General features: G+C 43.7%; 1 protein-coding gene across 1 annotated transcript in view; it reads right to left on the bottom strand.

The window, feature by feature from the left end:
• Positions 1–21,724, bottom strand: part of Adam2 (ADAM metallopeptidase domain 2) — a 44,943-nt gene that overhangs the window by 16,917 nt on the left and 6,302 nt on the right. The window contains exons 4-12 of the mRNA XM_038310452.1: positions 21,198–21,276; positions 15,625–15,701; positions 14,878–15,046; positions 14,279–14,335; positions 13,248–13,319; positions 11,849–12,015; positions 10,548–10,629; positions 7,293–7,429; positions 3,819–3,996 (exon numbers count right to left, since the gene is read on the bottom strand). Coding sequence (XP_038166380.1) covers positions 3,819–3,996; positions 7,293–7,429; positions 10,548–10,629; positions 11,849–12,015; positions 13,248–13,319; positions 14,279–14,335; positions 14,878–15,046; positions 15,625–15,701; positions 21,198–21,276 — 1,018 coding nt within the window. The remainder of the gene's footprint in view (positions 1–3,818; positions 3,997–7,292; positions 7,430–10,547; positions 10,630–11,848; positions 12,016–13,247; positions 13,320–14,278; positions 14,336–14,877; positions 15,047–15,624; positions 15,702–21,197; positions 21,277–21,724) is intronic.

Genomic DNA, 21,724 nt, shown 5'->3' with positions numbered 1-21,724 from the left:
TTCCTGAATCTATTCATAGTGGACATGCATTTTAATGGCAACATATTATATAGCCTGAAGACAGATGCTTGCCTTTCATCTGGGCAAACAGGCAAAAGAAACCGAGTCACTTCTTGCCCATCCTACTGACTTGACTTGCCCAGACTACTACTGACTGACTGCTAAGTATTACATCCTAGACGTTTCTATTCCTAGGACAGCTTGCTGTGTAGGAAATAAAATCCTTTTGATACCATCGGGTCCATCACAGGGATCACCATCAATGAGGTGGTCCCTGGCTCTTGTAGACAAAGGCTAAATAAATATAAGATGTAGGATAAGCAGAAGTTGTGGTTTGGTCTTATGTGATACTTTTCAGCTTCAATAATATATGTCTCAATAACAGTTTATAGGCATTTTAAAGACTTTTTTCTTTTACAAAATTCTCTGTGGATGTGTGTGTTTCTGTGTGTTTGTACAAGAGAAGGTGTGTGTGCCTGTGCATGTGATGCATGAGTGTAGTGCCCACAGAGGCCAGAAGAGGGCATCAGATTCCTGGATCTAGAATTACAGATGTTTGTGAGTCACCATGTGGTTGCTGGGAACTGAACTTTGGTCATTTGAAGAGTAGCAAACACTCTTAATTGCTGAACTATCTTTTGTTGTCGGGGTTTCTGTCCTGCCTGGTTCCCACAGTCATTAAGTCCCAAAGAAATCACACAGAGATCTACATTAACTATAAACTGATTGGCCCATTAGCTCAGGCTTCTTATTAACTCTTATAACTTATATTAGCCCATTATTTTTATCTATGTTAATCACGTGGCTTGGTACCTTTTTCTGTGAGGCAGTTACATCTTGCTTGCTCTGTGGCCAGGTCAGGACTACAGAGAGATGGGCTTCCTTCTTCCCAGAATTCTCCTGCTCTCTTTGACCCACCTCTACTTCCTGTCTGATTGTCCCACCTATACTTCCTACCTGGCTACTGGCCAATCAGCATTTATTTAAAATATAATTGACAGAATACAGACAATTGTCCCACACCAATCTTTCTGATCCCACTATTGTTTTTTCTATTTTTGAGATTTAGTCTCATTTGTCTACATCAGCCTCAATGACATTCAGCTAAAGCTGGCCCTGAATGCCTGGTACTTCTGCTTCCATTCCTGCCCCTGCAGTACTGGGATTGTAGGCATATGCCACCATATCTAGCAATTAACTTTATCTTTAATTTTTAAAAATGGACTAGAAAATTAGTATCTGAACATGGCTAAAGTTGTTACTTTTGTATCATTTACTCATGGCTTCTATTTTATGCTCTATGAATCTGCTTTAATAGCTTTGACTATTGGGGTTAGTAAGCAAACATAACAAAGGCGTCTTTTTAGTTGATGTGCACACATGCACACACACATACACACACATACACACACATACACACACACACACACACACACACAATTTTTAATTCCCAGGAATTTGAGATGGCAAATTGGGAAAACATTTATTAAGCAGACAAGAATCAGCCGTGGAGGTTAGTTGTCTTAGAATGGCTGCCAGCAAGACACTCAGTAGAACACAGGAATGTTCCTGTGTTTTTCTGCCCAGTGAATGGCATTGTTGTGGCTCTCTACATTGACTTCTACAGGGAAGGTTAATCCCAGTGGTTAGACCTCAGTTAGATAACGCGCCATGAGCTAGGACACATCGTTGTTAAATTTGAGTGGGAAGTCTTGACTCAAGCAAAACCAAGCAAAAATTTTGTTGTGATAGGCAAGAGTTTCTTAAAAACATGCTATTTTCTGGGGAAGAAAGTGTCAATGAGGGATTGTCTGGATCAGCTTGGCCTGTGGGCCTATCTATAGAAGAATGCCTTGATTATATCCAGTGTGGGTGGCACCATTCCCTAGGTTTGGGTCCTTTACTGCAGGAGTAAGCATGCGAGCAATCGTTCCCCATGGATGCCACCAGTTGCTGCAGGCTCCTGCTGCTTGACTTCCCTGCAGTGATGGACAACAACTTGCAAGTGAACCCTCCTAAGTTGCGTTGTCAGTGTGTATGATTGCAAGGACAGCAGAGAAAACTGGACCCACCGAACATCAGAAAGACAGTTTTCTATTGGGAGGGGCACACACTAGTGACCTCAGCCAACACACAGGGAATCCTGAACACGTGTGCATCCTGGTTCCCCAGGGACACAGTACTCTCAGCAACTGTGACAATGGCTTGTTCCCCTTTATCTCTCTATTTTTATCTCCTTTACCTCCATTCTATCTTTTTCTCTTTTCTTCCAACACCACAGTTTTATGAAAGATTTATTTGGTTTGGGGAAAAAAACCTCCCTGTGGTTATAGGTATATTTTAAATAATTTTGAATTAAATATTAAATTTAAATTGGTGATTGAATATTGGTAAAAAGTCAATAAGATCCCATGGCCAAACTCCAAATGTGCCTCCTAAGATTGTCTTACTTCATGGTGAAAGCTTCCCGTCTGTCTTTCTGCATGACAAGTGAGTTTAAGGGAAAAGTTGGGCAAGGCTGGGCCCAAGAGGAAGAGAAGGACTTCCTCTTAGGAGATGTCACCCAAAGATGGGACTTAATGACCTTCAAAATAGCTTGTTTGGAAAATGAGAATAGGGTGGTATGGAAGGGAGGGATGGAGATGCCGTCTGTGGTCCAGGGGTGTAGCATGTGGAGAAGCACGACGAATCTGCTCTGGAGGTCTCACGCTCACTTGTAGGACTGCAGGTAACAGAATGCATTGTATGTATACTGGCAGTGTGCTAAAGAGGTGGTGCCCTAATTCTTACAGAAGAGAAGGAGAGAGAGATTGTGTGATATGAATTATAGTCTCACTACTCTACGAGAATCTTTCCACTCTACGAGGTTTGGGGACAAAGGCTTTATTTTAGCTCACCTTCTCTCCCCTAAGTGGCTTTTGTCAGGTTGTATCATAGCCATAGACACGAAATTAAGACAAAAGCCTTGTAAGAGATACTTAATATGAATTTTAGTGTTTGCTTTTAAATATGGAGATAAAGGCATTGTTCATCTCATACTGTTGCAAGAAAATATATTCATGCAAAGCACTCACAAAGTGCTTAGAGGTTACATCCTATTTTTTTTTTTTTTTTTTTTTTTTTTTTTTGGTTTTCAAGACAGGGTTTCTTTGTAGCTTTGGAGTCTGTCCTGGAACTAGCTCTTGTAGTCCAGGCTGGTCTCGAACTCACAGAGATCCACCTGCCTCTGCCTCCTGAGTGCTGGGATTAAAAGCATGCACCACCACCGCCCAGCTACATCCTAATTCTTAATGGGAGATGAGGGAGGAGAGGGGAGGAAGCGAGGGAAAGAGGGCGAGGAGAGTCAGGAGGCAGATGGCGAGCTCATAAGCCAGGCAAGATGGCTCAAGCCAGCAATCCCAGCACTCAGAAAGCTGGAGTTGTTTTGAGTTTTAGGCCAGCCTGTGCTACACAGAGTGAACCCATGTTAGATGCTGCTCTAAGCTGACGGGCTTAGCTGTGGTTTCTTTCATAGGGCACGCATGCATTGCTTATCAAGTCACCGACTCACACATGGTGAGTGTGAACCATTTCTTTAGGTGCCACCTATATACCAATAAGAGTGGCAGAAAAAAAACAAACATATCTGTATGGATAGGCTACCAATCAGTGAACCATATGCCCAGACATTACTTCACCCCTGCGTCTGTCCGTATGTCCCTTGCAAAGGCCTTTGTAGCAGGGTGACTGTAAGAAATGGGGCAAACGGACAGGGGGACAGCACAGATGTTAATGAAAACTCCCGTAGCTCTGGCACATCCTCCTGCGGCAGCACTGACCTGCGGTCCACAGTCACACACTTCGTCTTCTTCCAACTGTCCATTCCCACACACGGCCGCCTTGTAGGACGGCTGTAGCTGCGGCTTGTTCCGAAGACAATAGGAGTTTGGACTTGAGATGAAATTGAAAAAATTCTCCGTGCTGCAGTTACTGAAGGTCCGCACGCCGCTGGAATGACTGAGAAGAGCCCAGATGTCAACTGTTTGTGCCAAAAGTCCCCACAGGTCCTCTACACTTAGAGTCTGAGCAGTTAGTCAGGAGGAAGGCGCTGCAGGGCGGAGCCAGATCTGTGCCCAGGAAGTCAGCTGCTTGAGAACGCCTGCTAAATCCTTTAGTAGAAGCAGCAGCACAACGTTTTGCTGGCATTTACATGACAAATTCTGGTGACACTGGTTTCACGGTTTAGTATCTACCTTACATATCATTTCTTAAGTTGTTGCTTTCTTTTCCTACTAGAACTGTTGGACTTTGGAACAGCCCTGCCTTAAGGAAGGCCAATAATCTTTTTAAAAAATGATTATTTTTTATGTACATTGGTGTTTTGACTACATGTGTGTCTGTATGAGGGTATCAGACCCTCTGGAACTGAAGTTACAGACAGTTGTGAGCTGCCATGTAGGTGCTGGGAATTGAGCCTGGGTCCTCTGAAAGAGAAGCCAGTGCTCTTAACTACTGAGCCATCTCTCCAGCCCGGAAGGGCAATAATCTTTATCTCCTTTTATCTTCACTTGGTCAGAGGTGATTTCCCCCAACCTGGTTTTGTAGTTTTTAAATAACTCTTACATCTCTTATCTTCTGTCTTATAACCTGAACTCCGTAACTCTAGTAAACAACTCTTTATGTGTGCATGTATATGTGTATGTGGGTATTCATATGCACACACACATGCTTGCGTATGACAGCAGTCAACCTCAGGTTTATGTGGGGTCAGGCAGGCAGGGCAGGGATCCAGTTTGACCCAGATTCCTGCCCTGTAACACTGACTTAGGCCTTTGGTCAAGATGTAGATGCTGTAACATTAACACTGCGCAGTCAGAGACAAGCAAGTGTGGGAAAGAAGCACGTGGAGCGATTCAGATGGAGCACAGAACACCGTTGACTCTCTGGGTCACTGAGCTTCACCCTACTAGACTCAACCAACCATGGATCAAAAGTACCGGGGGTAACTTTTATCTGCTGGAAGAGAACAGATGGGTTTCCTTGGCCCTGCCTCCTGAATAGCACACCACGACAGAGACTTGCCTAACCCTGGCTTTAGACCTGACACACATATCATAGAGAGGAGAAGTGCAGTGCACAGAAGGGTGTGCACAACTAAGGTGAAGCTCTGTGAGGGACTTGTGCGCCTGGGGTCTTGAGAAACCTCCCTTCCACGAGGGCTGCCTTAAATTAACTGGTGAGGGAGGACGTCCTAACTGTGGACAGCACGTGGTGCTGGGCTGTGTACACGGAGAGGGTAGCTGAGCACTAACACACAGGATTACTTCCTTCCCTCTGCTTTTGACCATGGGTGCACTGTGCTCAGCCTAATGGACTCACTGGGCGCTCTCTTTCTCCTTCTCTCACTCAAGAGCCTCTGAATTTAGTTGGACACTTGATTTTCTTGTACAGATCCTGTCATCTCTTAAAGGGCAATACATGACGATTATAAGAATAAATTTATGACTTTTAATTAATCAGTTTTGATACAATGGATACATACTGGAAATATAGCCCAGATTTTTTTTTAAAAAAAGCCTGTAATTTAAACATTAATAAACTCCTTTCTAAAAAAGAACAATCCAAGCCTAGATGGCCTCGTTGGTCAGTTCTGCCAAATAAGTTGGAAAGCAATGATACCCACGTTGTGAAACCCACGTGACCCTCCCAGGGTCAGAGGCATCGCAGCAAACCACAGCTCAAGACTGAACTATTCTCACCTGTACCTTCTCTGGATGAGAAAGCGGGGAAACGCTACGTTCTGAAGGGTTCCACCCACAGTGGAATTGCTGTAAGAAAGTGCCTTGACCAAAAGCAACTGAGGGGAGCAAGGGGCAATCCAGTTTACAGTTCCAGGTCACTGTCAGTGAAAGGAAAGCCATGGCAGGGACTCAAGCGGCCAGTCACCTCACACCCGCCAGTAGTCAAGAGCACCCAGGCTTGCTGCTGAGTGGGTAAGCCAGCAGGTATCCTGCTAACATCACTGAAAGTAGCCCTCTGTGGGCGGAGGGGTAAGCATGAGCCTTTCATCTTGGGGCCTGTTTTGTGGGTGGGCTGGTGAAGGGGCTGGTTGGTATTCCTGAGTTTCAAAGGGTACTTCTTCAGTACTTTCTGGCGGGAAATGAAATCTAAACACTTGAATGCAGTTGCTCCTTCATGTCCCTAGGTGGTGCTGTTCCAGGACGCTCTATGGATATTCATCCTCAGGTCCCTCACGGTGTGTGTGTGTGTGTGTGTGTGTGTGTGTGCTTATGAACATCTCTGTGTACTTGACACCACCTCCTATGTGATGTTCAAGGCCTGGAGTCAATGCTGGGCAAATAACCAAGCATGCCGTGCTTTAGGAAGCAGGGACTAGGAAAACAGATACAATTTTATCTTAGTATTGATTGAATCCTTGGGGGTGAAGCTCAGTGACCCAGAGAGTCAACTGTGTTTTGTGCTCGGTCTGAATCGCTCCGCATGCTTCTTCCCCACCCTTGCTTGTCTCTGACTGTGCTGCCATGTTAATGTTACAGCATCTACATCCTGACCAAAGGCCTAAGTCAGTGTTACAGCGCAGGAATCCAGGTCAACCAGGTTCCCTGGCACCTCTCTTACTCACAAAAGCAGCCAAGTCTAAGGAATTGTTTGAATTCTGCTCACCGAGACACTCACCATTCGGAGCATAACTGTACTTCAGCAGGGTAAGTTACTATTACCACAACAAGAGCTGCTCTCCTCACCAACTGGCTTTCAGGAGTTCCCAATGAAACCCTTTGGTTTGGTTGTTAAGAAACCCTGCATAGGGCCTGGGGCTGTGGCCCAGGTGGCAGAATGCCTGCTGTGTTGGCCAGTTTCTGTTAACTTGACTATGGCTGGAGTCATCTGGAAGGGGGAAGCTCTGCTGAGAAAACACCTCCACTGGGTTGGCCCACGGACCTTTTTATTGATTAATGGTTGATGTGGGAGGGTCATTCCGCTGTGGAAGGTGTGCCCTGAGCTGAATAAGGAAGCAGGCTGAGAAAGGCGTGAGGAACAAGCCAGTAAGCAGACTCCTCCAGGGCCTCTGCTCCAGTTCTTGCCCTGACTTGCCTCCCTGATGGACTAGGCCATGAAAGTGTAAGGTGAAATAAACCCTTGCTTCTCCAAGCTGCTTTTGATCGTGGTGTTTTATCATAGCAACAGAAACCTAAGATGCCCGGTTTTTAAGGGGTTAGTTTTCTTTAACTGAATAGACAGGAATTAACGTAATAGAAACTCTAGGGGTGAGGCATGGGAGCCAAGGTTCTTACATTGCTTCCGGGTTCATCACGCAGATGGACACTCCGCAGTGGCAGTTGCTCGCATTGTCATATGTTATCCCCATGCTGAGGCTCAGGAGCTGAACTAAAACAATCGCCAGTGATTCCAGAGTTACGGCTCTGGGGTGCTGGAAAGAAAACACACCGGACTGTAAGTGTGTGTACGCGTTGTGGAAAGCATCTTAACTTGAGCTAGGAAAACGTGATCGGTTACTCACAATAGCCACACAGTCAAATAAACGGGAAGCATGCATTGGTGCTAGTCACAGAAGCGCAGCCCACACTGCAACAGTGTGCTACAGGCTGCACTGCAAACACAGGAATGATCTCAAAATGCATGCCTTTTAATAATGTGAGTAAGCGATACTCAGAAGCAATAACTTAAATAAATTTAGATGGGATTAATTCCAGTTAGAATATTGAGATGTATAAGTTAGTGGTTTTGAGCACTTGCTGCTCTTCCAGAGGACCCAAGTTTGATTTCAAGTACCTACATAGATGCTCACAGTTGTCTATAACTCCAGTTCCAGGAGCACTGACACCCTCTTCTGGCTTCTGAGGGCATTGCACACTTGTGTACAGATACACATACATGAAAAACCCTCATACACGTAAAATAAAAATAAGACAAAAATGTAATCAGTCAGGTGGTGGTGGCTCACACCTTTAATCCTAGCCCTCGGGAGGCAGAGACAGGTGGATCTCTGTGAGTTCAAGGCTGACATGGTCTACATAGTGAGTTCCAGGACAGTCGGGGCTACACAGAGAAACGTCTCAAAAAAAAAAAAACCCTAAGTAGTAAATAAATAAATAGTATTTAATTTAATAAATAATAAGATCAATGACATAAATAAAAAGTAAAATAAATCACTTTAAACAAATTATGAGTGGTTAGAAAATTCAAAATAGGCATCACTGGATATCAGCATGTAGAAGAATGAAAATAGATCATCTCTATTGCCAATAACAAAACTCAAGTCCAAATGGATCAAAGACCTCAATATAAAACCAACCACACTTTACCTCATAGAAGAGAAAGTGGGAAGTACACTTGAACTTATTGGCATAGGGAACCACTTCCTAAATATAACCCCAGTAGTACAGACACTGAACACAACAATTAATAAATGGGATCTCCTGAAACTGAGAAAGTTCTGTAAAGCAAAGGACATGGTCAACAAGACAAAACAGAAGCTTACAGAATGGGAAAAGATCTTCATCAACCCACATCGGACAGAGGTCTTATCTCCAAAATACATAAAGAACTCAAGAAACTAGACAGTGAAAGAACAGATAATCCAATAAAAAAATGGAGTACAGACCTAAACAGAGAATCCCAACAGAGGAATCTAAAATGGCTGAAAGACGCTTAAGGAAATGCTAAACATCCTTAGTTATCAGAGAAATGGAAATCAAATCAGCTCTGAGATTCCATCTTACATCTGTCAGAATGGCCAGGATTAAAAACACTGATGACAACTTATGCTGGCGAGGATGTGGGGTAAAAGGAACACTCCTGCATCGCTGGTGGGTGTGCAATCTGGTACAGCCCCTTTGGATATCAGTGTGGCAATTTCTCAGAAAATTAGGAAACCTTCCTCAAGACCCAGCAATACCACTTTGGGGTATATACCCAAAGGATGCTCAATCATACCACAAGGAGATGTGCTCAACTATGTTCATAGCAGCATTAATCGTAATAGCCAGAACATGGAACCAAACTAGGTGCCCCTCAACCAAAGAATGGATAAAGAAGATGTGGTACATTTATACAACGGGGCACTACACAGCAGTAAAACATGACATCTTGAAATTTGTGGGCAAATGGATGGATCTAGAAAAAAACATATTGAGTGAGGTAACTCAGATCCAGAAAGACAAATGTAATACATATTCACTCATAAGTGGCTTTTAAACATAAATAGAAAAAAAAATCAGCCTACAGGCCGTAACCCCAGAGAAACTAGGCAACAAAGAGGACCCTAAGAGAGAGATACATGGATCTAGATAGGAAGAAGAAAAAGGCAAGATCTCCTGAGTAAATTGAGAACATGGGGGGTCATGGGAGAGGACAGAAGGGAAGAGGGGAGGAAGGGGAACAGAGAAAAATGAATAGCTCAATAAAAACAACAAAAAAAGAAAAAAAGAGAAAACTCAAAATAGAACTGAGCCTTTTCTCATGTTAAATAACGGCCTAGAGCAAGCATTGCATCTACTGGAGCTAAGGAGCACTTCTCCAGAGGCGCACCCCAGGTATCTTTCTCTTTGCCCTCTACTCTTTGAGACAAGGTCTCTAGTTCAACGTGGCGCTCAGTGCGGACAGTACTGGCTGCTGGGGAGCTCCACAGATCCTCTCCTCTCTGTCTCCCAGCACTGGGGTTACAGTGTGAGCTAACATTCCCAGCTTTCTTACATGGTGACTGGGGAATTGGGTCCTCATGTCCACACAGAGGACATTTCTCCACCAAGCCATCTCGTGGTGGTCACTGTTCATTGTCTGCAGTAACCACCACACAGTCTGTGTGTGTAAAGCAAGTGCCGTACATATACATATATATGTGTGTGTGTGTGTGTGTGTGTGTGTGTGCGTGTGTGTATGTGTGTGTGTGTTGCATCTGAATGTTTGAGGAAGTCATACATCCCACCTTTAGAGAGCAGGGAAAAATCACTTTTTCCATAAAATAAAAGCAGCATTTACCAAAATATGATTTATAAATTTACCAAAATATGATTTATAAATTTTAAATATGCATTTTCTCTTCCCCAGCTCCACTGAGCTCCATTTTGCTTATTAGAGTGGGATCTCTATGTCGCCTCTCTGAAACTCCAGTAGACACTGTTCAAACACAAACACCGAAGAGAGGAGTAAGCTCTTTGGTGAGAAGCACCAAGGTGAAATGCGATCAGGATTACACCAGTGCCAGTGCCCCGAGAGCCATACAATAACGCAAATTTTAGCGGGGATAGCAAATCAAGAGAATCTTTAATGTTATACTGTTTATACTGCAGTCTGTTATATAGATTTACTTTATTTTTAATTTTGTGTGTACACACGTGTGAGTGCAGTGTCCATAGAGGCCACAAGAGGGCATCGGATTTCCTGGGGCAGGAGTCACAGCTGGTTGTGAGCTAAAGGATGTGGGTGGGTGCCAGGAGGGGAAGCTGGGTCCTCTATGGAGGAGCAGGCGCTCTCCAGCAAGGGCCCTGTTAGGAATTCTAGTCAACCAGACCAAAGCTGCAGCGTACCAGAGCCACGCCTCCTGCGTAGTTCTTGTCACACATCTTCCCTTGAAAGGTGGCACCGACGTAGTCTGAAGTTTCTCTGTAACTAAATTGAAAACAGATGATAATTGTATAATTTTGCAAAAGTTAGCAGAGTTAACGCTCTGTTTTCACAGGACAGAGTTTAGTGTTGCTCACTGATTCAGATTCTTCAGTTTTCCACTGACATTCGTGTGACACGGGTTAGGGTGTAACCAATGTTCCTCCATTTTCCAAAAGTGATAAAAATCCACTAAAAACTAGGACATACACGTTCACATGGGCTTCAAAACATAGTGACGATGAATTCAATGCAGTGACTATTTTAGAATAAAATGGATATAGTCTCTGAAATAAATATAAAAAATAAATAAAATTTTCTTAGAATGGCAAAATGAGGCAACGAAGCTGGCACAAGGCAGAGTCCAGGGGGAGCTGTGATGTCTCTTCCTCCTCTGGTGGCCTTAACGAGCCATATAAGGCAAGCACGTGACTGAATACTGAAAGTACTGCATGTCACGTGTGTTCTGAAACTGCCAGTGGTAGAAAACAAGGAGTCTATTAAATCGGGGCTTGCATATTAAAATTTCAACACAGTGTAGCTACGTTATGTTCAGGGTATATTAGAGCAGTAGTTCTCAACCCATGGGTCGTGACCCCTATCTCCAAAAATATTTGCATTACTGCTCATAACAGTAGCAAAACTACAGTTAGGAAATAGCCACAAAAATAACTTTATGGTTGGGGTCCACACCATGTTAAAGGGTGTTAAAGGGTCACAGTGTGGGGAAGGTTGAGGACCACTGCTGTAGACTATTCAGAAGCATCTTCTTTTCTGGGTTTTCATTTTTCCGTAGTGTGTGCATGCGCTCATCTGTGTGTGCCCTGGGGTTACAGAAGCACGGGCCACCTGGCTTTTATACAGGTTCTGAACTTGGGGACTCAGAAATGCACAGCCAGCCCTCGACCCACACAACCATTTCCTCATTGTTCGTGTCAGATGTCGTGAGCTTCACTCCATGGAGTGATGTGTGCTCTGTGCTAAGAAGACACCTGGAAGCTGGGCTGAAGAAGTGAGCTTCAACTACCGACCAACCAAGTGACGGAGGGGCCTTAGTGATTTCACCATAGCAGGTTGTCCCAGTAACAGTTGCATGTTATTGTATATACAGGGGGTGGAAATCACAGAGAACTTGCTTTCTCTCTAAAATGCTTGTGGATTGGAAAAGGGATCAGGCTGGCTGGTTTCTCTGATGGAACATGTCACAGCTTGAGGAGGTACGTACACAAGTAAAAATGCCATGTCGTGTGGACGCAGAACAAGGTAGGACTGCTTCCAGTTCAGGAACCTGTAGAGCAACTCGTTAGCATCGCCAGTGGTCAAGATTTTGTTTTCATCCATCCAAAATTCCAGGGAAGACAGAATTACTGTAAGATTAAAGGGGGCAAAGATCTAAAATAGAACACAGACAGAAAACCTGTTCAAACGACATGATCTAAAGGGACTAGGCAAAAGAACTCTGAAAATCAGTTCAGGTCATGCATTTAATTGCACTGGACTCAGCATTTGAAAGTGTTCGTCAGTGGTAAGTGTCCTGATCATAAAAGTTATACTGGATACTTTAAAATGCTTGCATTTTTAATGCTTGCACATTCCTCTCCCAGGAGTCTCATTGTATGTAACCCTTCCAATGACCTGCTTTCCGTGTAGAAGAACTGAAACTTCCAAAGCAACCCACTGAACCTTCCATCACTCACTCAGCACGCTTCTTTATGCTCTTCCACAAAAGAAGGTATGGGGGCTCTTAGGGACAGCAGCAAGTGTGGTGCTTTCAGTGATAATGTCCCATGTAGGTGCTGGCATTTGGATATTGGTCACCGGTTAGTGGCACTGTTTGGGGAGGTTTAGAAAGTGTGGCTTTGCTGGAGGAAGCATGTCACTGGGGGTGGGGCTTGAAGTTTCAGAGCTGAACACCACTCCCAGTTGCTCTCTCTGCTTCCTGCTCTTCTATCCAGGCATGTGCTCTCAGTTTTCGTCTCTAGCTGCTGTATCTGCCTCCTATTGCCCTGCTGTCTCCACCATTAAGGACTCTAACCCTTGGAACTATAAGCCCAAAGAAACTCTTCCTTCTATAAGCGTCTTTTTTATGGTTTCTATTGCTGTGAAGAGACACCATGACCACAGCAACTCTTATAAAGAAAACATTTAGTTGAGAGCGGCTCACTTACTGTTTCAGAGATTCAGTCCATTATCATCCTGGCAGGGAGGAAGGCGGAGCAGCGTGCAGGCAGATGTGGTACTGGAGCCAAGAGAGCTACATCTTGACTCAGAGGCAACAGAAAGCGACCGACTGTCACACGGAGTGAGGTTTGAGAGAAAGACCTTAAAGCTGCCCCACAGTGATGCACTTCCAACAGAAGCTGCGGCCCAGATTAAAGGTGTGCCCTCTGGCCTCAGGGTCTGGATTAAAGGTGTATGTCATCTAGCCTCCTTTAACAAGACCACACTTCCTCCAACACGGCCACATTTCCTAATAGTGCCACTCCCTATGAGTAATGGAGGCCAATTAAATTCAAACAACCACAGTAAGTTATGTTGGATATGGTGTTTTATCACAATAATAGAAATGCAACCAAGACACAAATGTGAAATATTTTTTAAGGAACAAAAAAGAAAATACTTACAGCATTTGCCAGTCCGATCAACTGGAAAATCTTTTGAGTGACAATGGCTGTATCAGCCCCAATATGCTCATACTGTAAAATAAAATTGCCATTTATATACATACATATATTTGTTCAGCATTGATGATTCAATTCTTCTGTTAGAAGTTTAATATAGCAAAGCAATACGCTGTTTTAAATCACTAACATATTTTAACCAGCATTATTGTATTATTCATACCATATAGTGTAAAAAATAGAAAATATAAAAAGATCTGAAAAATTCAAGCTAAAATTCCACTATTAATAAATTAAAAATAATAATAGATCTGGACACAAAATGTTAGCTTTAAATGACTTAGATGTGACTATCTCAATGTTTTGCTTGTTATGTGTGCATCTGCCGGGGCCACGGAGGCCAGGGGAGGGCATTGAATCACATGGGCTTGACTTAGAGGCTGTTGTCTGTCAGTCGCCGCATGGGTGCTGGGAACTGAACTCAGGTCCTTTGTAAGGGCGTTCTTAACCAAAGTCATCTCTCCAGCTCCAGGAAGCAACTTAAGACTGGGAAAATTCCCAGAGTCCATATAGATGTAAAAAGCTCCCAAAATGTTACATACCAAGTGATTCCATTTATACAACGCTTTGGAAATGAAGGCCGGTGAGACTGGAGGAGGGAGGTGTGTGGCTGGAAAGCAGCATGCAGTGGCTCCCTGTTGGAGTGCATGGATCCCATATCTTGACTGCGTTGGTTGCAGTGTGCTGGCTGCTGCAGCACTGGCAGAAGGCGTCTGCGTGTGCACATGTTCTTGCAAGTATGTGTGAGTACATAACTATCCCCAGTAAGAAGGTAAACTAGTAAATGAGAAAGCATTTTAATAAAAATTTCCAGCTTTGACAAAAGGAATAATGGGGAGAAAAAGAGTGCAAATAATTGAGATTATTAAAATCCAAGTTATTGCCTTCTACTGTGAGACATGGGAGAATTGATTTCCTAGTGCTTCACTGCTAATAAACAATGACTAGGACAAATGCAATTGGAATACACTTACCATTTCTTTCTCAACTACAATATGTATTTCCACATAGTAAGGGACAACTTGCTGTGGCTGAAAAAAAAAATCCACAGACTCGATGTCAAAATGCTAATGAGATGAAAGTGGAGAGATTTTTATATTCAGAAATAGAACCAGAAGCATGACCAAGGCAGATCCTCCAGAATCCTCTCCACCTGCTTCCCTGGTCCTACGTTGCACCTTATCAGACATTATCGTATCCAGAAGATAATCCATCTCTCTTCCTTTCTCCCTGTTCTCATTCATCTTCTAAGTAGTTCTGTTAGCTGAATGGTATTCCTTTTAAACTTCATCTTTATTTTTAAATTAAAAAACAACCAATGTGCACGTGTGTGTGTGTGTGTGTCTGTTGAATGTGCGCCATGTATGTGCAATGCCAGTGTTTGTGGCTCTCTTGGATATTTATTTAGTCACAGTTAATACCCCAGGCCAGGTCTAGAGCAATTCACCCACATTTTGCTCTCGATGAAACCATTTTTAGACATTCTTGGGATGTCTATGTGTGGGAGGGTCTGTGAATAAATAATTTGTGTATCAGAAAATTACTTGATACCACTAATTAATTAATCCCCTACCGTGACACTTTGTATCTTATACTTCAGGTCCCTTAGTTCAATATCCTTCTCGGCATAGAGTAAAGCGTCTCTTTTCTTAGGTTCCACCTGATAGATCACGTGTTCAAAACCAATGGAAGATTCCAGAGGTTCAATTCCATAGCTAACATTTCCAAACTGAACTAAACCTCTGCCAAGAAAGAAAGAAAAAAAATACAAGTTATAAATAAACCATTGCACAGGAAGGCATCAGTCAATCGCCATGTACTTAATGCATTTTCATAAGTTCACTGAGTCCTCCTGTGTTACTGAAGAGCCACACACTGAGAGGCACAGAAGAATAACACAATCGGGATATTCCAACTATTACTACCGCATGACTCTGCGGGGCTAGAGAAATGGTTGAGCAGTTCAGAGCACTTGCTGCTCTTCCAGAGGACCAGGGTTTGGTTCCCAGCTCCAGATGGCGCTCAAGACCTCTTGTGGTTCCAGTGTGCTCATCTAGTACACATGCTGGCATACACATATACACATAAAAATAGCAAAGAATGAATCCTGAGAATTTTTTTATGAACTCCAAATTTAAGAATAACTTAAATTCAGCATGAGGGTAGAAACTTTTTAAAATAATTTCCATTTATAACCTTTCCATTTATATTCATTTTGTGTTCCACACATTTACACACACACACACACACACACACACACACACACACATTTGTTTTTTAAAAAAACCACACCATTTTATATACAATTATGCATTACAACCTGAGTCCAGTACATGTGCTAACAATCACCATAGAATCTGGATAACCTTCAACGTGTCCTTGGAAGTAGCAGGCATTCTGAAACAGAAAGAGAAAAGGCCCAATGTATCCCTTGTGGTAAAGCCAGCATTGTCAGAGATCACAGATTGCCAGTTATTTTGTCTATCAAACACCAGTTGTTTCCAAAAGTGGACCCATAAGACTAGTGGGTGGAGGGGAGCACAGCTTTCCAAAATGCTCTTGCAGTTTTGTAAGCAAGCACAGTATTTTCATATATTCTCACTCTCTGTCTCCCTCTCCTTCCCTCCCTCTCTATCCTTCCTTCTCTCCCTTCCTCTCCCACCCTCTGTCTTTGAGAATGGGTCTCACTATATAGCCCTGGCCTACCTGGAACTCACTAGGTAGACCAAACTGGTCTTGATTTCACAGAGATCTGCCTGCCTCTGTCTCATTAAATATGATTTACTTTATTGATAATTAGGATAATTATTGATAATCAAAAGCTCTTTTTGTTTTGTTTGTAATCCTCTCTTGACTTAATTCTGCATGTTAGACAAGCAAAAGGAATTGAAAAGGGAAATTTGTTCTCGAGAGTATTTTGAGTGAGATGTTAGATTGGTTTGTAGAGCTCTCTCATAGAAGCCAGCAATAACTCCAGAAACAGGACCATTAAATTCATTGAGCTTCTCAATATGTGGGTCCCCCCCCATCTGCAAGGGCACCACCAGGCAAGCAGGGGGCCTCTAATGGTCCAGTCTTTCAGGTTCTGGGGAGTGGCAAGGGTTTCAGAGGTGCCGGAAATGAGATGCGGAGCCTTGGAAGACTTGATGACACTGATGGAGGTCCCAAGATGCATGCCCAGGTGCCATTCCACCTTTGGGATAATGATGTGGCATGGCAGAGAGACAGTGTTTTCCAGGGGCTGCTTCTACCCACCCACCCCAACCCTGGAGGATGTATTTACATTACTCGCATCTTGTATGTCTTTGAGGACAGGATGCTTACAGGGAAGGGTGGTTTGAATCAACCTGAATCCAAGAGGGCCACCAGCCTGACCACGTGACAACCTCTAACCTTTGTGTAGCTTCCATCCTAAGTGACACACCCACCAGGACCCTTAACAGAAAGCACTGGACCATAAAAGGGGCAAAGAGAGGCAGTGCTTGGCTTAGGAAACACATCCTTTCTGCGTAGATAACGTGTGACTTTCTCTGAGCAGGTGAGCAGAGAATTCAATCTGTGAGGCTCCCAGAGGTTTGCTCTCCCTTGTCTGATAAACTTGTGCGGCACTAAACAGTCATCTCTCCATGGTGGAGACAATAATCTGTGGGTCACATGGAAATGTGGCAGAAACTAAGACCCATGAAGCTGGCAAGCCAGGTGCTAGCTCCAGGTGTATTACTGGAACAAGACCGGAAATGCTTGAAGTTGATTTCTTCCAGTGCTGGGATTTGAACCTAAGACCTCCTACATGGTAAGCAAAGACTTTACCACTGAACTATGTCTCCAGCCCAAGATTGGAAACTCTTCAAAGGTTCATAAGTGTTTTGATGGCATCATTGAACATGGCCAGAACATGATTAAAAATACATTTTTTGGGGTGGTGGTGATGTGGTGTACACCTTTAATCCCAGACATCAGGAGACAGAGGCAGGCAGATTTCTGAGTTTAAGGTCAATCTAGTCTACATTGTGAGTTCTAGGCTAGTCAAGGCTACATAGTGAGATCCTGTCTCAAAAAAAGTACACACACACACACACACACACACACACACACACACACACGGGGGGGGGGGGGAAGTAGCACACAGTCAAGACAAAAAAATAAAACCACAACAGAATAACAGTTCGACATTAAAAGAGAGGATTTTGATTACCAAATACTAAAACACATCCTAAAACTGTGATCAAGAATTCCAAGGAAAAATTGGGCACAACAGAAGATCAGCTAGAGAGTCTGGAGAACTATGGAGCATAAAAAGCCAATTAGAGCAGAAAAGAATACTTTAAGTGAACACACCAAGTATGTTTCCCTGCAGAAGTGAGGGTCAAGAAACCCTTCCAAATCAGTCCAGTGAGACTTGCCAAGACGGCCTCACTCAGCAGAGGAGGGGCTAGACAGTGTGAGGAGAACCTGGGGAGGTAGAATTCCAGGACAACATGGAGGGACTGGAAAAGTGGAGACTGTCTAACCCAGTAGTGGAGGTTGAGAAGGCAGCTATCCTCTCCACCAGTTCCCTGAAGTGTAGACTTGGCCTCAGGTAACCCGAAGTCCAGGTCAGCACCGCCGTATCCATCCACCTCTGATCTAGAAAAGCCCAAAGGAACTGGTTTAGCTCTTACTTCAGAGGCGCTTTCATTAGCATCAGCTGTTAGTAAAGACCAAGAGTGAGCCAAAAGGATGCCTCCAAGAGCACAGATGAAGATGCTGAGGGCTCTCCGGAAAGTGAGCATTGACCTGAGCAGGGTGTGCTTTCTGATTGACAGGACTCACTTAGGTCACCCTAGAGAGAGTAGGCTGTCAACAGGATGGTAACCAACCTCTTCTGGGATTTTATTTGCAACAGGAGAGAAACTCGTGCCTACAGGCGTAGTGAACAACCAGAAAGGTACAGGTTGTAGGGAGAAAGTGATGCTAGACTTGTCAGCTTTCTGTGTTCAGCCTCCAACTAGCTGGCTAGCTTGCGAGGGACAAACAGATGGCTAGGAGGCGTGTCCTGGGTCACAGAAGGCGTGGGAGCTTGACCTACACAGCTGTCCCTCCAAGGCAGGCACACTGGATTACAATGAACTATAGAACAATGTGTGCCCTGGGACATGGCTAAGACAGGGCAGTGACCAGTCAACAGGGAACAGAGCCTGACAGTGGTGTGGGGACAGGAAAAAGAGAACCCTGCATGTCCACTTTCTTCCAGACTGACCCTGGGCACAACTCTAATCTTTATCCTCCTGTGAAATAATCCCAGCACATACTTAACACCGGATGGGCAGGAAGGAGGACAGACTGTTACCTGACAATTAACAAAACTAACAATTACAAACATCAAGGATGGAGACAGTACTCAGACTGGCTACAGGACACTATGCAAAATGTCTAATTTCAAACAGAATATTGGTAGATATCTAAAGCACAAAATAATTGGGGAAAAGAGGCATTTAATAGAATCTCCCAACTTTCAAGAGGCTGCATGCTTGGATTCATGAAAAAGCCTTTGTTGAGCCCCTGATCCCCAAAGTGACAGAACCAAGAGATGGAGCACAGACCCGTCTGTGTGGTGCACACCTTTAATCTTAGCACTTGGGAAGAAGAGGCCGGAGGATCTCTGTGAGTTCGAGGCCATCTTGATCTACAAAGTGAGTTCCAGGACAACCAGGGCTGTTACGCAGAGAAAGCCTGTCTTGAAAAACCAAAAACCAAAGAAGAGTAATGGGGGGGAGCATTGGCTGTCTACATGGATGATTCATTTTTTTTGGCATATGTTGTAACTTCCAGGATAGAATGTATGATTTTTAGGGATGAATACAACTTTTGAAAATCATATTTTTCTGTTTTCTTTTTTTTAACCTGTTTTGATGGCTAGAAATAGACTTAAGGCAATGATAGCAACCCAGATTATCGACATGAAGGCATGTATTTGTTGTGTTGACGTCATCATTTAACAATTCAGCGCATTTAGGTTTTATTTTATTTTTTTAAATATTTAATTTATTATGTATACAATATTCTGTACTGTGTGTTTGCTTGCAGGCCAGAAGAGGGCACCAGACCTCATTACAGATGGTTGTGAGCCACCATGTGGTTGCTGGGAATTGAACTCAGGACCTTTGGAAGAGCAGACAATGCTCTTAACCTCTGAGCCATTTCTCCAGCCCCCGCATTTAAGTTTTAAATAAAGCATCCTTTTCTTAGCCTTTCCTTAAAGTTGTGCTTTTGAAGCAAGGAAACGGAGTCTAACCACTGTAGAAGTGGCCTCGCGGTCATTGTGTCCCAACCTTGCTGCCTTAGTCTCCTGAACTGAGATAACAGACATGTGTTACAGCACAGGCTTTTGTTTCAGAGGATTTTTGTTGTTTTTCTTATTGCTTATTTCTTGACCTGGTCCAGGCTGGTGCACTCCCTATATAGCTGAGAGTGACCTTGAACTCCTAATTCTTCTGCTTTTACCTCCTACGTGTTAAGAATACAAATGTCTTAAAGGCGGTGGTGGCGCACGCCTTTAATCCCAGCACTCGGGAGGCAGAGGCAGGCGGATCTCTGTGAGTTCGAGGCCAGCCTGGTCTACAAGAGCTAGTTCCAGGACAGGCTCTAAAAAAGCTGCAGAGAAACCCTGTCTCGAAAAACCAAAAAAAAAAAAAAAAAAAAGAATACAAATGTCTCCATGGGAGTGTGAACTATTGTGGCCTTGTCTGTCTTTCTCTCATGCATACATAAACACACACGTAAATCTCTGTGTGTAACATGACAACACCATTGAACAATATGCATTATTTAGTTATTAATATTGACTCAAATGTATCTGCTTTCTCGGTTGTACAGTAATTAAAGCAAGGCATCCTGGTGTCAGTTGTCAACTTCACAGAATCTAGACGCGCCTGGGAGATGGTCTCTGGGAATGCCGGCTGGGGAATCACCATGCTTTGGTTTATTGAGTTGGGAACACCCATCCACCATGTGTTAGCGCTACTCCCTGCCTGGGATGCGGGACTTTATACATGGAGAAAGGCAGCTGAGCTGCAGGATGCTTTCATCTCTCTCTGTCCTTAACCAGAGATACAATGTAAGCAGTTGCTTCAAGCTCCAGCCTCCTTGCTTATCCTACCAGGAGGAACTTAAATTATGAGCCAGAACAAGCCCTTTCTCCTCGAAGTTGCCTTTGCCAGTGTATTCTTCTCCCGGCAACAGGGAAAGAAATCAAGACACAAGGACCATGTCTATCACTTTGTTTTGTTAAAATCTTAGTCTCTACAGAGGATGCCATCATTACTTAGAAGATGAAAATTCAAAGGAGAAAAAAGAGAGAGGAGGAGGAGGAAGGGGGGAGCAGAGGAGGGGAAGAGGGAGCACAGGGCGGGGCAATGGGAGCAATAAAAAGTGCACTTCAGACATGGCTTCTCTAGTTCTGCAGTTCTGCCCACATTTCTCAGGTGCTTCCCATCCCCCAATGTAGATATCATTAAACAAAGCTCCAAGTGTTTCAAGGGTGTGAAGATGTAGTATTTTCCTAATTGTTCATGAAATTTTATGTGTTCTCATTTGGTCCTTGGGCAACTTCAGAGAACACCTTGGGGTTCTCTTGTTTTCCCACATATGGCTTCCCTGATTCAAATCATGATTTCCACCAACACCCGTATGCACACACACACACACACACACACACACACGCACAAGCTCATGCCATCGGGAAACCAGTAGTTTGGAAACACCGCAGTCTGCTTTGGCTTAGTAATCACCTGCTAATAAGATAAGCACATCTCAGCAGCAGGAAATTATTAAATTTATGTCAAAACTAAAGAGGACATCTCTGCTGTGTGTTCTAGGACTATACCCCCAAGGCAGAGTGAGATGGACGCATACCTGAAAATGTTGGTCAAGAGGCCTCATGATTCCCGCGTTGTCATAACGGTAAACTCTAAAGTTGGGAGGCAAGAATGCTCTGCAAAAGTAATGATTAAATGTATTTAATAGAAAGTGGTTTCCCACATGTTTAACTTCTAAAAGATTGTTTTCATATACATTATCCTAGGTAAGTTTGCAGAAGATTTCTTCAGTGTCCAAATCTTTTACCTCTAGGCTAAGTTTCCCATAAACAGCCAAAACTATCATTTGCAAGTCACTCGGACAATAGGGTCCTCCTATTAGAAACCAAAGAGACGAAGATTCCTGCTATGCCCAGACCATGGACATAAGGAGGCTGCCTGTTCCGGGCCACTTTAGACGTGAATACACAACAGGCAGGCAGATGAAGACTGAATTCCAGTCATCCCCAGCACTGCCAGGACACTGGAATGCAAGTCAAGGATAAATGCTGAGCCCAACTAAAAGATCCAGAAGGAAAACAGGCAGAAGCATCCACTAAATCATTCCCAACACCTCCATGTCTT

Source organism: Arvicola amphibius, chromosome 13 (genome assembly GCF_903992535.2).
Source record: "Arvicola amphibius chromosome 13, mArvAmp1.2, whole genome shotgun sequence".
Taxonomy (NCBI): Eukaryota; Metazoa; Chordata; class Mammalia; order Rodentia; family Cricetidae; genus Arvicola; species Arvicola amphibius.
Note: the sequence above shows the minus strand (reverse complement) of the source record. Positions and strands in the feature narration are given on the sequence as shown.